Source organism: Acanthisitta chloris, unplaced genomic scaffold (genome assembly GCF_000695815.1).
Source record: "Acanthisitta chloris isolate BGI_N310 unplaced genomic scaffold, ASM69581v1 scaffold16808, whole genome shotgun sequence".
NCBI lineage: Eukaryota > Metazoa > Chordata > Aves > Passeriformes > Acanthisittidae > Acanthisitta > Acanthisitta chloris.
Genome location: NW_008685527.1, coordinates 1 through 15067, shown reverse-complemented (window position 1 = coordinate 15067; position 15067 = coordinate 1). Strand labels below are relative to the sequence as shown.

Here is a 15067-nt window from a genome sequence, read left to right as displayed (position 1 = left end):
TTGGACACTTAGTGCCATGGTCTAATAACGATGGTAGGGTTGGACTTGATGATCTTTGAGGTGTCTTCCAACCCGGATGAGTCTGATTCTATGATAAGCAGCCATTTTGACAAGCTCCTTTGGAGCTCCTCTCCCGGCCACCCAAGAGGACACAGACCAATGGGACACCACTGGATTCAGAGTGGTGACTATCCTTTGCTTTCTGTACAATTCTCTGCATTTTTCTCACTTTTCTTCTTTCCTCTTTGCACTTCTCTCTTTTTAATTCTCAATAAAGAAAATAATAGCTTTAGTTACCAACATCTGATGTCATGTTTGTCTTAATCTCACCACAGGTATCTGTGTGTACATATATACATACATACATACATATATATAGATAGATAGATATAGATATATATATATTTAATCCTTTATCCCTTGGCATTTACAGTTTGGGACAATCTCCTCCTTGACTGTCAAAGAAATAGATTTCCAAAATTTGCACATGGCCTTCCTGTATCTGCTCCCTGCACTCAAAGGCTTAAGCAGAACTTTAGCCCCAATAAACCCTGATCTGTATTCTCACCGTGTCAGCTGACACTGGTCTAAGAGCCTCAATCTCCTCTGAAAATTGTTCTCCCTCCTACACCACCTCCCTTTTACAGGGTTTATGTTTCAACAGAAAATGACCTAATTTCGCTTCTCAAAAAAATACGGAATGTAGTCACAGATTCACAAATACAACTTGGAAAAGCACAGAAATAATGATTAACTGTATGAAAACTCAATCATTAAGACAGATAAAAATGTGCATTCCAAATTCAATTTAACAGACAAAAGCATTCTTCCATAGCATTCACTCACTTGTTGCAATTGTTTCTGGTTTGAATTTCTTCCTGTCTTGACTTTGAGGCTTCTTTTTCTTCTGTTTTGCCATTCTTTCTTTTTCATCATCACTGAAATCCAAGGCCTGGTTAAAAAAAAAATAAAAATCAGCTGGTTTCTCAGCATAAGAAAAAACACTCCAAAAACTTACCATAAGACATTCATGTACCTAACACAAATTTTAGACTGTCTAGATGTTAGTAAAAAAAAAATCTGGCAATCTCTGAAGGATCTAGCTAGTTACTGCCAAGAAAAAGCTTCTGAAGAACAAACTACAGGCTAGGTAAATTAGAATATGGATTTTTAAAATAAGTAAATAATAAGTAATAAGTAAATCTGTCAGCATTAATTAGCTCCCTGAAAAACAACTTCCTCAGAAGACATAATAGGGGTAGGATTTGTTCCTGCTCTCTCCCCTTCTCAATTCTGAAAGTAAGGGGTTTGCTGCTTCCTGATGTATCTTCTTAGCATACATAGAGTATTGATCACAAAAACACTGCACTTAAACAGTGCTATAAAGCCAAATAAAAGTTAATTCCAAATACAACTATTTCATCTTCTACATAAGTGGATTACACACTCAAAAAAAGCCACAAGGAATACAGCAAGATTATATATACCTTCAAGCAAAATCTTTCACTAACTCCTGCTTTTTCAATGGACTTCAATATGCCGTCCTCCAGTAGAGCAGAAATAATGAACAGCAATAGGTACCTTCTATTGCTACCTAATTTCCATGTAACATTCCATAAAAGCCACCTCACAAAAAGTGCAGTTGTCTGCTCCCACTACCCTTGCAGCACACGGATCATACTTTGTCACCCTATGACCCCAAAGACAAGGCTGAGAGAGAATGTATCAGTGAATCTACAGTTAAGCTGGGCTAATTAAGAGCCTATCAGAAAAGGAACACTTACCATATACCTTAAAGAAGCAAACAAAAAAGGCTTAACATGGAGTAATTTAACATTTGTACAAAAGTAAAGCATCATAGTATCCCAAACAGAACTGACTCCAGCAATTGCACAGTTTACCCATAGGGGATAGCCAGAAAAGTTATAAAATCAGCTGCAAGCAGAGAGCTCTAAAAGACTCTGGATGTAACAGACAATTTCAAGCATCAGTAGCGTAAGATTTAATTTGCACCCTTGTCAACAGCTATTACCTTCACAGCAAAAGATACTCTCTTATCAGCTCATCAGCTATCAGAGTTTGGATAGCCTGGTGTAAACTCTGTCTGAACTAACCAAAGATTATTCTAATTGAGGATTACAAGATGCTAGATGTGGTTTTTTCCCCAAAATAGAGCACACAGACAGATTACAAAGTCAGAACAGCCATGGAAACAAAGGTGTCATAAAAAGCAAGCAAGTTCGCCCACCCTTGCTGTCACTGATTTTGTTCAAGCTTCCTTCCTTCCTATAGTGAAGCACAGCAAACCTAAAGTTACACCTGTACTTTCAGATTCTAACCTGAAGGTAACAGTATCATAATTAAGAAAAAACATTTAAAACCACCCCCAACTTTGGAAAAAGCAATGCATCTGGAGACAATTTGAGTGTTTGACTATTTATCCCAATTTTGAAGTTTCTTAGGTTCCTACAAACTCAAATTACATATTTACTAAGAAACAACAGAACTAAGGAAAAAACTAAAAGACTAAGAAGTAACAAAAAACCTCACCATTACCCAAAAAGTACATTTTGTATCATCACCACTAGAAAAATCGCTGGATGAAAGAAAGTTAAGACTAGTCAAAACTAGTCTTTCAAAGCTCCACTGATCACATACCTACAGTCCAATTCTTGTGCAACACTTCTAATTCTCCAATTATGATTCTCTGTGATGTCTCCCCAAGAAAGGAAGGCAATTTACAGTCAGAACTGACAGACAAGCATTCTTTGAAAGAAGTCAACACCGTCAGCCCAGTTCCATTTGTAGGAAGAAAAAAAAAAGCATTTCAAAATGCATCATCCTCACTACAGGGATGGGGACATTCTGGGCTGACAGACTGATACACAGGACCTATCTTCAAGCGCAGAAAAGATCATGTCACAACATCTCTCCTTCGAGCCAGAACAATCCGCCTGGGATAAGGACTGTGAACGTAAAATTTGATACTGTCCCTCACAGCATCCTTCTGCACACGTTGTCCAGCTGTGGGATCAGCAGGTTCATGGTGTATTGGGTAAAGAACTGTCTGAAGGGCAGAGCTCAAAGAGTTGCAGCAAATGGGGCTATGTCTGGCTGGCAACCAGTCATCAGCAGGGCTCCTCAGGGCTCAGCTCCAGGGCCAATTCTGTTTGATATATTTGTTTGATGTATTTATAGAGGCTTCTAGAAATTTCAGCTGTTTTGGATAAGTATGCTTAAAGCAGAAATTTCAAGAAAAGTGACTCAAGTGTTGAGCTGTAAAATAAATCTCATGAAAACACCTCAATAAAACTCCCTCTTAGCCATTCTTATTGAAGGGAACAGTGATGAAAAGTATAGTTAGAGTGGAATTAAGGTAAACCGGACAGGAAGCCTGGGAGTCACTGAAGAAGTATTAACACATCCTATAATAAATCATGCCAATGGTCATGAAGAGCTCTCACTTCTAGACAATCCTGTATGACTGCCTGTCTATGGAAGCAGCAAATCTTCTCTCAGGAAACTAGTGTTTTATAACAGCAAACTAGAGGAGAAGCTTACTAAGAAGCCATTCAAAGAATGACACCACCTCTGCTGCAATCTAAAAGAGCAGACAGGAACACCCAAGTAGTACAGTTTGCAGACTATTAAGCCTTTAAAGACAAACAATTTCTTGTGGCAAACTAAAGACAAAGCTGCAGTGAAAGAATCACAAGGACAAAAATTATTGGGGTAGGTAAAAGCACAGCCACTCAAACGTTCAGGTTGCCAAACATTCTTGAAGGACTAGAGGAACTGAGATACACATTTTTTCCAACTGCAAAAAGCAAGTAAAAAAAGACGGGCAGTACTTTTTACACTCATTATGAGACCTCTCCAAAGAAAGCATGACCTTTTCTTTCCATATTTTTCTTTCAACCACATAAAAAAATATAAGCCTGCTAATTAGTTATTTTGCACAGATTTTTTTTATACATATAAGTTGCGTAATCAAAAACATAAACAAAAAAAAAAATCCACTATAGTTACTTCAGGTGGTGGTTCTTGGTCATTCATCCAAGATGCATCTGAACCTTTATCCCTAAAAGAAAAAAAAACAAACACAAAACACAAATTAGACAATCCAGATGAAAAAGGACAACACTTCCTTCAAGGTTTAAGAACTCCTACACCAGAAGTTGCCTGTTTTGAAAGAGACATTTGTTTCTTAACATTGTTTCTAAGTGAAGAGTAATATATGTGTCAACTTAGGACTTCACTACATATGTCACTTGAAAAATCTTCCTACTTCCAGTAATGACTGAGCATTTCATACAGCTAATATTAAGCTTTGATCAGTACTCTCTCAACACAGCCTTTTGAACATAAATTGCTTTGAACCTGAATTGACACAGTTCACTGCAACTTTCTTATGCTAACTACTGACTACAATCACAGCCTTTCTTACTCTGGTTCCAGACATGTATCTCCAGCTACAAAGAACGATGAACTGGTCCAGCAGGACACAGACTTTAAGTACAACACAGTCACAATGGAACCAAAAGAATCTCTAAGCTTGGCTTACAATTTTATTACAACAATGTTAGCTAATAGGTAGTTAGCTTTCATATTCTATTTTGTTGCAAACATAAAATTAAATGGCAAGGTAAAAGACATTCATAGAAGAAAAACCTCCATTGTATTGCCTGACAATGACCAAAAGAACTTTGAAGTAGCATGATTTATTTCACCCACTGCTAAGAACTTCACTAAAAATCAAGCTATTTCTTTGACTAGCAAAGAATTTGTGGAACAAATTTCAATTACAGTCAGAAGCCTGTTGAAGGTTTTTTCCACACTGCTCACAAATTTAATATGTTTTGGTTTGAAATGTCAAGGTACTATCCTTACGTATGCAGGCAAACTACATAAAATAGTACAATACTGAAAACTCCTGATTGCAAAATGGAACCATACAGTTAAAACATTGTGTTCCGTGTGAAATGTCTTTAATCAGTGTTCTAATAACTAAAGGGGTTTTTTTTATATATATTCATCAAGTCACCAACAATCAAGTAGCAATAACTACAAAAAAACAGTACAGCACCATCACCCTAGGTAACCTGGACTTCAGAGGCCCTTAGGTCAGATGTTGCCCATCTGAAGGTACATCACACCTCTATCCCTAACCATAAAACTGAAGCTAAATCTCTACACATCACAAGAAAGCCATAAAGACACACCAATCTTTGTGATTATGAGCAAACCATATTATCAAGGAAGCCATTTTAAAGATCAATTAGAAAAATAAGAGGGAGGAAAGGAAGATAAAGGTTCTATATGAGTAAATTCTCAGCTGCAGAAAACCTTTCTTATTATTATGAACTAAACTGTTTCTTCCTTTCATCTTGTTATTTTGGAGCAACACATGCCTGCCAGAAATACCAGAGCACATAAGAAATCTCCAAGACCTGTGGTCATTAGGCAATTTGTAGAATGACTGATTGCAAAATTTAAACCTTCTAAGTTCAGGCAGCTTATCTCACTCTCCAAGGCAGCCTTCCCTTGTGTTCAGTAAAACACAAACCACTTTTCATGCTCTGAGGTACTTCACAATCTGCGAAGAACAATATAGCAATTCTTTGATTTCTGAAGTGAGATACTGTAAGACCTGGAAGTCTAACGAAAGGTGACCCAGTGGAATCAGGCAAATACATGAGCTTCTTCAGAATTACTTTGTGTTTCAGGCAATACAACACAAATCTATTTTTAGCAACAAATTATTTTGCATTCAAAACGTTTTACACTACACTTCCATTTATTTTTCTATAAAGTGTAAGGCTTATTCATAGCACTGCAGCTTTGTACAATGCAAGCAGATTGCATTTTAGATTTCAGAAAAACATTCAAACTTAATGTTTGTTTCAAATTCCTTTCTTTTTCAAAGTACCATCAGTTCTGAGCAGCAGCTTTAAAACTTCAAGCCTGTAATACTCCACTATCTGGTCTGCACATGATCTAACAAAAAGCAGAAAATTATAATTATTGGTCATCACATTTTCAATCCGCTAAGGTCCAAAAGTTTCTTGTGAAGCACTGACCAAAGCTTGACTTTTCTATTATTCAAGCTGTCTTGGTTTCTTCATATAGGCATTACAGCACAGCCAGAAATCATAAATTCTTCATCCCTTTTTAATGATACCTACTTTGTGAAGAGGCAGCTTCAGCAAATAGTACCAAATGCCTCACAAGAGTTTAAGAAATTATATAGAAAAACTCAGAAATAAAACATTATTTCAGTGAAATGTAACTTAAGTCACACTATTCAGAAATTATGGGTTATGTCACATTACACAAGTGTTAACACTGCTCATTTTTATCAAGGCAAGAAACAATGTCTGATACACTGTTCAGCTGTGCTGCAAAGCCACAACAGTGGGAAACATCTGGCCTAGTGTTCAATTTTTCACCACATATGACAGTGAAGTACTAGCAAAAGACAAAAGGTTTCCAAAACTGCTTTCAAAGCATGCAACAAACTAAAACATGAGTCTCCCATCTCAGAAGCTGAATACAGAACACAGCTATTGATGCAGCAAGCAGATGATTAAAGTCTGTGCAGTTACTGCGCTAAGCAATAAAGTTTAATAGCGCAAATCAAAGACCAGCTGGCATTAAAATGCTGCAGAAAAACAAACAAGCATCAGAGTGAGAAAGTGATCTATTTTGGTCCTCACTGAAAGGAAAAAAATATGCTTGTTGCTTACACAGAAATGAGGAAAAAATAAAAAAAGACTCTTGCAAGCCTGGCCACACATGCCTGACTAAAGAAAAAAAAATATTCAGTATGAATACTGGCAGAGTTGTAATGAATGCAAGCAATTAACCAACCTAAGTCAGATGAGAACCTGAGAACTAATCCTAATAAACAGTAACTAAGTCACTTGTATGACAAAGGATTTTAACCTATAGTTATTTCATCAATAATTAGAACGGCAGTATCTAGGTGTCATTTATTGTGCTTCATTTCTCAGTCTGTATCCATGAGTACACCTTCCTTTAAATGGTATCAAGTCCTACTCATGCATGCTACTTTCCTCAGGCAGACTGGGATACACCAACACTACTGAGAAGTTTCTGAATACCATACTACATTGCCACTCAAATTCCTCCTCTCAAATTTACAGTAGGTAGTTTCCATCTAGAACTGTTATCCTCCAACTGTACAACAGATTTATTGATAATTAAATTTCAATTCTGGCTTTGTAACATGAAATAAAAATAGTTAATAAATACAAACCTGCTCAGAATGCAAATTTATTATCAGTTCTCAAACTAAACAAGAATCTGAAGAACAAAATCTGGAAAGTTCAGCTTGCAAAATGTATGTATATATGTGCATGAGAGGGTGTGGGGCAAGTGGTTATGTTATTTTAGGTAAAACAGCAGCATAGCAATAAAGCAAGCTTAAGATACTAAATTAAGAAACTAAACTTTAACAATCCCAGCACTTTCAAAGCCTGCACTTTGCGGCTACTCTGCATTGCTCTTAAAGGCAAAACAGTGCAATCTTATTACAACAACACAGTTGAGAACATCTAAAATAAAAAAACAATTTAGTGACAAGTTAGTACTACACTTTTTCTCTCAAGACTAAACTTTAATCCAATATTTTCTGCTACATTAAAAAATAAGTTATAACCAGATCAGAAAAGAAATCAAACTTACTGTTTTAGTTTCTCTGCAAATACATACTGGGTGAAGTCTTCCACTGATGGAGCAAAATACATGCTATCTTGCACATTAATACCTTTTTCTTTGATATGCTCTGAGCTGTTAAATCTTACCACATAAAAGGGATGTAAAACAGGACCAAATATCTCAAATACCTGAAAAAAAATAATGTTTAAATAAACCACCAAGAGTAGATAGCCAATTTCATTGTAGGCAGCTGTATAAGAAGTTTGATATATTTTCAAAATGAAACATCAAATAAAGTTTCTTTCACACTCTAGTTTTATTATCCTGTTTAGTCTGACAGCATATTTCCCCACATACTGTTATAGTATGGAAAAGCAAGTTCTTTTATGCTGATGTTGCCTTTGCCCACTGAACTGCACTGTCTACTTCCTCTACCTTTTGTCAAATCTCTATTCTTTTGTCTCCACTACGGTTTAAATAATCTCTGACATCTGGAACAATCTCCTGATCCTTTTTCCTCCAAGTTTATTATTACAACATGCCTTTATGTCAATTCCTGCTTGTTCCCCAATTCCATGGAAAGCACAAAATTCCACCATGTTGTACAGAACACCTGCAATTCAGAGAATCACAGAATCAGTCAGGTTGGAAGGGACCACAGTGGGTCATCTGATCCAACCTTCTTGCTCAAGCAGGGTCACCCCAGAGCACATGGCACAGGATTGCGTCCAATGGTTCTTGGATACCTCCAGTGAGGGAGACTCCACAGCCTCTCTGGCCAACCTGTTTCAGTGTATGGTCACTCACACAGTAAAGTTCTTCCTTGTATTCAGGTGGAACTTCCTGTGCATCAGTTTTTGCCTGTTACCTCTTGCTTTATTGGTTTCCACCACTGAGAAGAGTCTGGCTCCATCTACTTGTCACCTCCCATTCATGTACTTGAATACATTAATGAGATCACTTTTCAGCTGTCTCTTCTCGAGATTGAAGACCCAACTCCCTCAGCCTGCCCTCATAAGTAAGCTGCTCCAGTCCCTTAACCATCTTCGTTGCCCTGTGCTGGACCCAATCCAGGAGCTCTTATTTCCCTCATGTACTCAAGGAGCCCAGAACTGGACACAATACTCCAGGTGTGACCTCACGAGGGCTGAGAAGAGACAGGATCACCTCTGTTGACCTGCTGGCAGTGCTCCTCCTAATGGACCCCAGGATTCTAGCATGTAACATCTAGCATTTGAAGTTAATATAGTAGTTAACCACTGCCAATGATGGCTTTCCTTCCACAGGAAACACAAAATTTTCAATGCAACACCCTCTCAGCAAACATTCTTCACTGGACTTAAATCAGAACACAGAGCATAGACGTGTCAACATTCCTTACTCTTCCTGAAACTTCACTCTAACCTGTGCCCCTATTTGGCAGTAGAAGAGCACAGCCTGTAATTCAAGACATCACACACACCTGAAACCAATCTCTCCCTCTCCACAAGCACTCAAAATACTGGAAAGTCTGTAAGAATGCAGTGAATTCCAAGACAGGAATTCTTGAGAGTAAAAACACAGAGGACAATAGCAAGACTCAAAAGCACAAAGGAAAACTACGTATCAAGGAAATTCTTTCATTTAGCCAACTTCAACTCTAGTTGTTGGAGCACTAATACTTTGAATTTTGTATTAGAATAACAAGTTTATATTTTATACACACCTTTCCTACTGCGTGACGATCTTCTTTAAAAATTACACTTTCCTCATTTACTGGAGGTAGGCCTCTCACTGATTCAATTATTACTAAAATGGAAAATAAACACAATTAGATCTTCACTTTTCAACAGCATGTAGTTAATTGCAGAGAAACTTACTAACCACACCATTATTTGTCTACTGAAGTTCACAGAGCTGCAACCAAAAATTCTTGCACACAAGAGAAACTACTTAAAATCATACACCCCTTCTCCAGTGATATATGAGTGGCAATATTTACATTGCTTACAGAATTTGATTCTCTGGGGTAAAGAAAGAAAGGACACCAGATGATAGGGACAAAAGAAGTCTCAGGTATGTATGAGCAAGATACCTACTATCTGGGGTTGTTTAGCCTGGAGAAGAGGAGGCTCAGGAGTGACCTTATCACCCTATACAACTACCTGAAAGGAGGTTGTAGTCAGGTGGGAGTTGGTCTCTTCTCCCAGGCAACCAGCAGTAGGACAAGAGGGCACAGACTCAAGCTCTGCCAGGGGAGGTTTAGGTTGGATATTAGGAAGAGATTTTTTACGGAGAGAGTAATCAGGCATTGGAATGGGCTGCCTGGGGAGGTGGTGGATTCACCATCCCTGGAGGTTTTCAAGTTGAGGCTGGATCCATGGTCTAGTAATGACGGTAGAGTTGGACTCGATCTCTGAGGTCTTTTCCAACCTGGTTGATTCTATGATTCTATTTACTCGGAATGTTTCTTAATTAAGTGCATAGTAGCAATAATCTTGGGGTTTTCGAGTGCAGATGCACATGTGTATTCTGCCCTCTTAATATTCCACATTAAATTCTCCTCAGAAAAAAAGAATGGAGATCACTGTTCATTATAGCTTTCCCTATAAGTCCTGTGAATCAGACCAGAACACAAAAACTGTCTGGCAGACACACAATTGGAAATAAATTTCAGTAATTTAATCTCATGTAAATATCATACTACATTTGGGCCTAAATTGATAAGATTAACAATGGTAGAAGTGGTCAGAGCAAGCAAGTCATTCTAGTAGCTCAAAATATGGAATCTTAACACTTAGTGAACTTAAATACTTATAAATGGACACAGAAGCATCTTCTTCCATTAAGTACACGATTTGATATACAGGCTAATTCATTTTTAGGTTTTCCAGATTCAGAGACAAAGAGATTTCCCTACTGAAATCTCTATAGTAGTTCACTTTCTTCAGCAGTAGTCAGCATTTGTTACTTTAATCTACAGAAATACCAGGTCTTCCTTTACCTTAAGGAGGAACTGTGCTTAAAGCTGTCAACAAAAAAGCCTAGCAGCATTACACTCAAAAACTCTGATCCTGAAGATAATCTTCTCTACCACTAAAACAACAAAGTGCTCAATTAAGCATTCTCAATGCCTCTCCATCAGCAAATAAAGTCACTCAGACTCCAAGAAAAAGTAACAAGATCATTACTGCTAAACTTACATAACAGAACTTTAAGCAATAACATGTCACCAAGCTAAAACTGCTTGACATGTCAAACAAGTATGCTACAATGCCACAGGCTTAATAGTTCACTGAATTCCAAGAGAATTTGGGAAAACAATTTTTGTGTCTACCTGTAGGATAAAATATACAGTGAAAAACCCAATGTGTTGTTTAATCCTCCTAAGAAATACAATAAGCCAAAAAAGAAAAAAAAAAACCCTACAAAAATCCAAACCAACAAAAAAATCATGCACCAAAAACTCTCAGAGCATATTCTCTACTTAATCCATCACAAGTCCCAAGTCTTCAGTAGGCTAAGGAAAATACTCGGAAAATATGAGTCATGCCAGTCCCATGAAACCTAGGAGAAACTGCAGTTAAGGAACTACTGTATATCTCAATCCCATTAAGCTTACCCTTCAGCACCCATAAATCATCTTAGTTGTACTGTGCTATGACTGCTGACACGGGCCGCTTACATTTGGTCAAGGTGCCAGAAGTGGGATGAATAAAGATAAAATTAAATTAAAATAAACCCAAAAAACACAACCACAAAACAAAACGACAAAAAGAACCTGCACTGCTAAAGAAACAAGTCTTTTCCTGCCATCATATACTAAGAAGCAAGCACTTGGGACTGCATTGTACTACACTAGTCCTTGAAGTTACACAGCTCCTGTATATTCAGAGATAATTCAAATGTAGTGCACACAGCTGGAAGATCTTCTTAAAATACTGCCAAGTGTTCAATCTTTTTGTTGTCAGAATCAATATAAAAATTATTTTATGCAATATATTATTACACTGGAGACAAAAAAGTCATTTTAAAGAAAAAAATTAAACATGAATGTCACACAGAAACACATGCAGTTCTAGCTAGGTAGTAGACAGTAGTCTTAGTATCATGTAAGCCAACTAAAAGGTAATTCAACACAAATATCATTTGTTAGTTTGAGTTCTCACACAGCAACCCACTACCCCTGAAAATCCAATGCTGCAGCACTGACACTTTAAAGGAACACTTAAGTACACATTAACACCCAGTTATACAAAAACTACATTAATTAAAAACAAAGCAAACACATCTTGCCTACCCAGCTTCTCAATGATGCTGGAAACTGTGCCAAAGATCTTCAGTTCAACATCATCAGGAAGAATTATTGACAAGTCTTCAACAGGAGGTAGGTCCTGAAAATAGCAAGTCAATGTTTAGAATACAATATCACACTAAGACATTCATCACTTTGTCACAGCAGAAATTTTGACAATTGGAAAAAAAGGCTCCTAGCATTTTGAGGATTTTATTTTTTAAAAAAACTAACTTGATTTGCCTCTTTCAGAACCATTCTAAATGAACTCACCTTGAGGGAATGTCACTTCTGAGGACACCTTTGCTATTGAAACATATTTCCAGTTGTGCTGGTTTGAAAGCAAACCAGTGAGACTCCAAGTCAGGAGTACAATTTAATAGGAAAAACAACAACAAATGCAACAGTACAAAAAGAAACCACTGCCAAGAGTCAAAGTAAGCTGACACCCTGTCAGTCAGGGTGTTGGTAGCAGTCCGATTAAATGGTGGCTGCAGTCCTGGAGTGATGGGTCTGTTGGAGCAGTGATCCTGTAGATCCATCCTCTCCCAAAGGTCCAGTGGCAGGTCTTGTCCTCTGGGAATCCAGCAGGCAAAGGGTGCTGTCCAAACTCCAGCTTATATCCCTGTGTGAATGCTTGGCTTCCACTCAAACAGAAGAATCTTACCCTGTTTTATCAGAACTTCACCTGATAATTTTTACTCTAACCAAAGTGCTTGGCAAAGGCTTCTAGAGCAACTCCAAGACCAAAAAGAAGCAAAGACTTTCCCAGATGTTACACTGTTAAACTCAAGGCATGAATTCAGATAGAAACACCACACTCTTCTACAGGCCAGTGAGTTTTCCAACACTGAATCAACTTCACTGCTAAGACTTAACCAAGCTACTTCTGTGAGAGCAATTCAAAGGCCAAAGACCAGCAGGTAGGAGGTTGTAACTTTGATCCTAAACCTCAAAATTGTAAACTGTATCTCCTGACATACTATATACAATATCTGCTTATCCTACACTTCAAAGCAAGAGGTTCCTAAAATAGTTCCACTAACACTCCTTAATATATGCACCTGAAAAATAAGACATTTTAAGTCGTTAACTGTGCTAGTTTTGGCTGTGGTAAATTCACTTTTCTTCACAGTACCTAGTATGGGGCTGTATTTTGGATATCTGCTGGAAACAGTGTTGGTAACACAGAGATGTTCTGCTATTGCTGAGCAGTGCTCACACAGCAAGGCGGCCTTTTCTTCTTCTCACACTACCCATCAGTGAGGAGGCTGGTGCAAAAGGAATTGGGTGGAGACACAGTCAGGGCAGCTGACCTGCACTCACCAAAGGGATACTCCAAACCATATGGCATCATGCTCAGCATAGAAAGCTGGGAGAAGGAGAAGGAAGTGGGGGGGACATTCAGAGTGATGGCATTTATTTTCCCAAGAAACTGTTACATGTGATGGAGCCTAGCTTTCCTGGGGATGGCTGAACACCTGCCTGCCCATGAGAAGCATTAAATTTGTTTTGCTTTACATATTAAACTGTCTTTAGATCAGCCTTAGAATTTTCTTTTACTCTTCTGATTCTATCCCCCATCTTGACAAGGAAGGAGAGATCTAAATATGCTTCAAGTTGGGTTTGTGAGAAAAGGTTTAAAACATAACACAATGTACTTACATCAATAGGCAACTCATCTTTTGATCTAATACAGAAAGATCTCTCAACCTTCTCAATCGGCTGATCATCTTCATCAGATAGTGGTGAAGGTGAAGACAAGGATGTAGTTGGTGAACTATCTGAATCCGTATCACTGAATAAAACAAACATGGGAGTTAGAAAACTGACTTCTCACAGTGACTCTTCTTGTACAAACCCAACATTAGCATAACGCTAAGTGAAGGTTAGGAAAATACTGATTCCAAGTAATGCATCTTGAAGGAAAAAAAACTCTATTAGAATGTAAAAGAGATTAGTTTCATAATTCACGGCCTGTCTAAAGTCCCCCAATACACATTCACAGAGATTAGTAATAAAACATTTCTCACTGGCACATGCATAAGAGATGTTTATTGTCTTAGACTCCTAATATTTAAAAAACCCACTCCCTTCTAGATTCTTGAAATACCACATTGTCTCCTTCACAAGTCAACAAATGCCTTTCAATTAGCTATTGCTGCATTCTTTACTCCAACAAACACTGATAATAATGACGAGCACCGCTCCAAATAAAACTTTTGAAAAAGCCAAATAAGGACTTTTCAGAACAAAACCAATATCGCAGAATTTTAAAAAATAATCAAAAAAAAAAAAATCACTCAGACTACCAGAGACCAATCAGTGGAGGGAGGAGAAAAAACAAAACTCAAGATTGAGATGCATGTACGTAGGCAGCTAAATAAGTTACAGCTATGAAAATTTCACCTTTAACGATCTGCACAACAGACTCTGGAACTAAGACACACTGCATACAGGTAAAGCACTGAATATAGGTCAGGAATTTCACTCTCCATCACTTCATGATGCTCTAGGAAAACTTTTAACCAAAGTATTTCTAAAGCCAAACGTTAACTAATTAACTGCTAATGAAGCTTTATGTGTCTTTAAGAAGAGATCCTTAGGCTTTCTTTCAGCTTCCACAAGTTAAAGTAAGCACATACCCATCTTGCTGCCACGGCCCAAGAAAAAGCCAACGTTTCAGGCTTCTAACCGTGCAACAGAGCCCACATCTAACCAAAGTTACCTTTCACCAACTATACTGAACACCGAAGCACAAATGGAACTTTTTATACAGAACATACATGCTCAGAAAGAGATGACAACATCCGAGCACGAGGTAAGGTCTGCAAACTCTGCACACTGACTCCCACCATTCAGTTTTTTTCCAGCAGCAACACTGCCGGTGCCTGACACCAGCGCCACAGGAGCACTCTATGAGCACCACACCGAAGCGCACACTCCAGCAGGCACGGGCTCCAAGACGCTCTGCGGGCCACCAACAACCTCACGTGCTGTTCAATCCCATACCCCTGCAGGCACTGTTCTGGAGGCTTAATTCAACGGCACGACTCCGAGCGGGAGATACCTGAACGTGCTCTGGGAAAGCTACCGAGACTGAAACCCTGGGCC

General features: G+C 38.1%; 1 protein-coding gene across 1 annotated transcript in view; it reads right to left on the bottom strand.

Moving 5' to 3' along the window:
• NAF1 (nuclear assembly factor 1 ribonucleoprotein) overlaps positions 1-13751 on the bottom strand; it is a gene marked incomplete at its 5' end in the record, with an annotated part of 16700 nt that extends 2949 nt beyond the window's left edge. The window contains 6 exons of the mRNA XM_009079802.1: positions 847-952; positions 4030-4081; positions 7708-7868; positions 9386-9468; positions 11960-12053; positions 13619-13751. Coding sequence (XP_009078050.1) covers positions 847-952; positions 4030-4081; positions 7708-7868; positions 9386-9468; positions 11960-12053; positions 13619-13751 — 629 coding nt within the window. The remainder of the gene's footprint in view (positions 1-846; positions 953-4029; positions 4082-7707; positions 7869-9385; positions 9469-11959; positions 12054-13618) is intronic.
• Between the last annotated feature and the right edge of the window lie 1316 nt (positions 13752-15067).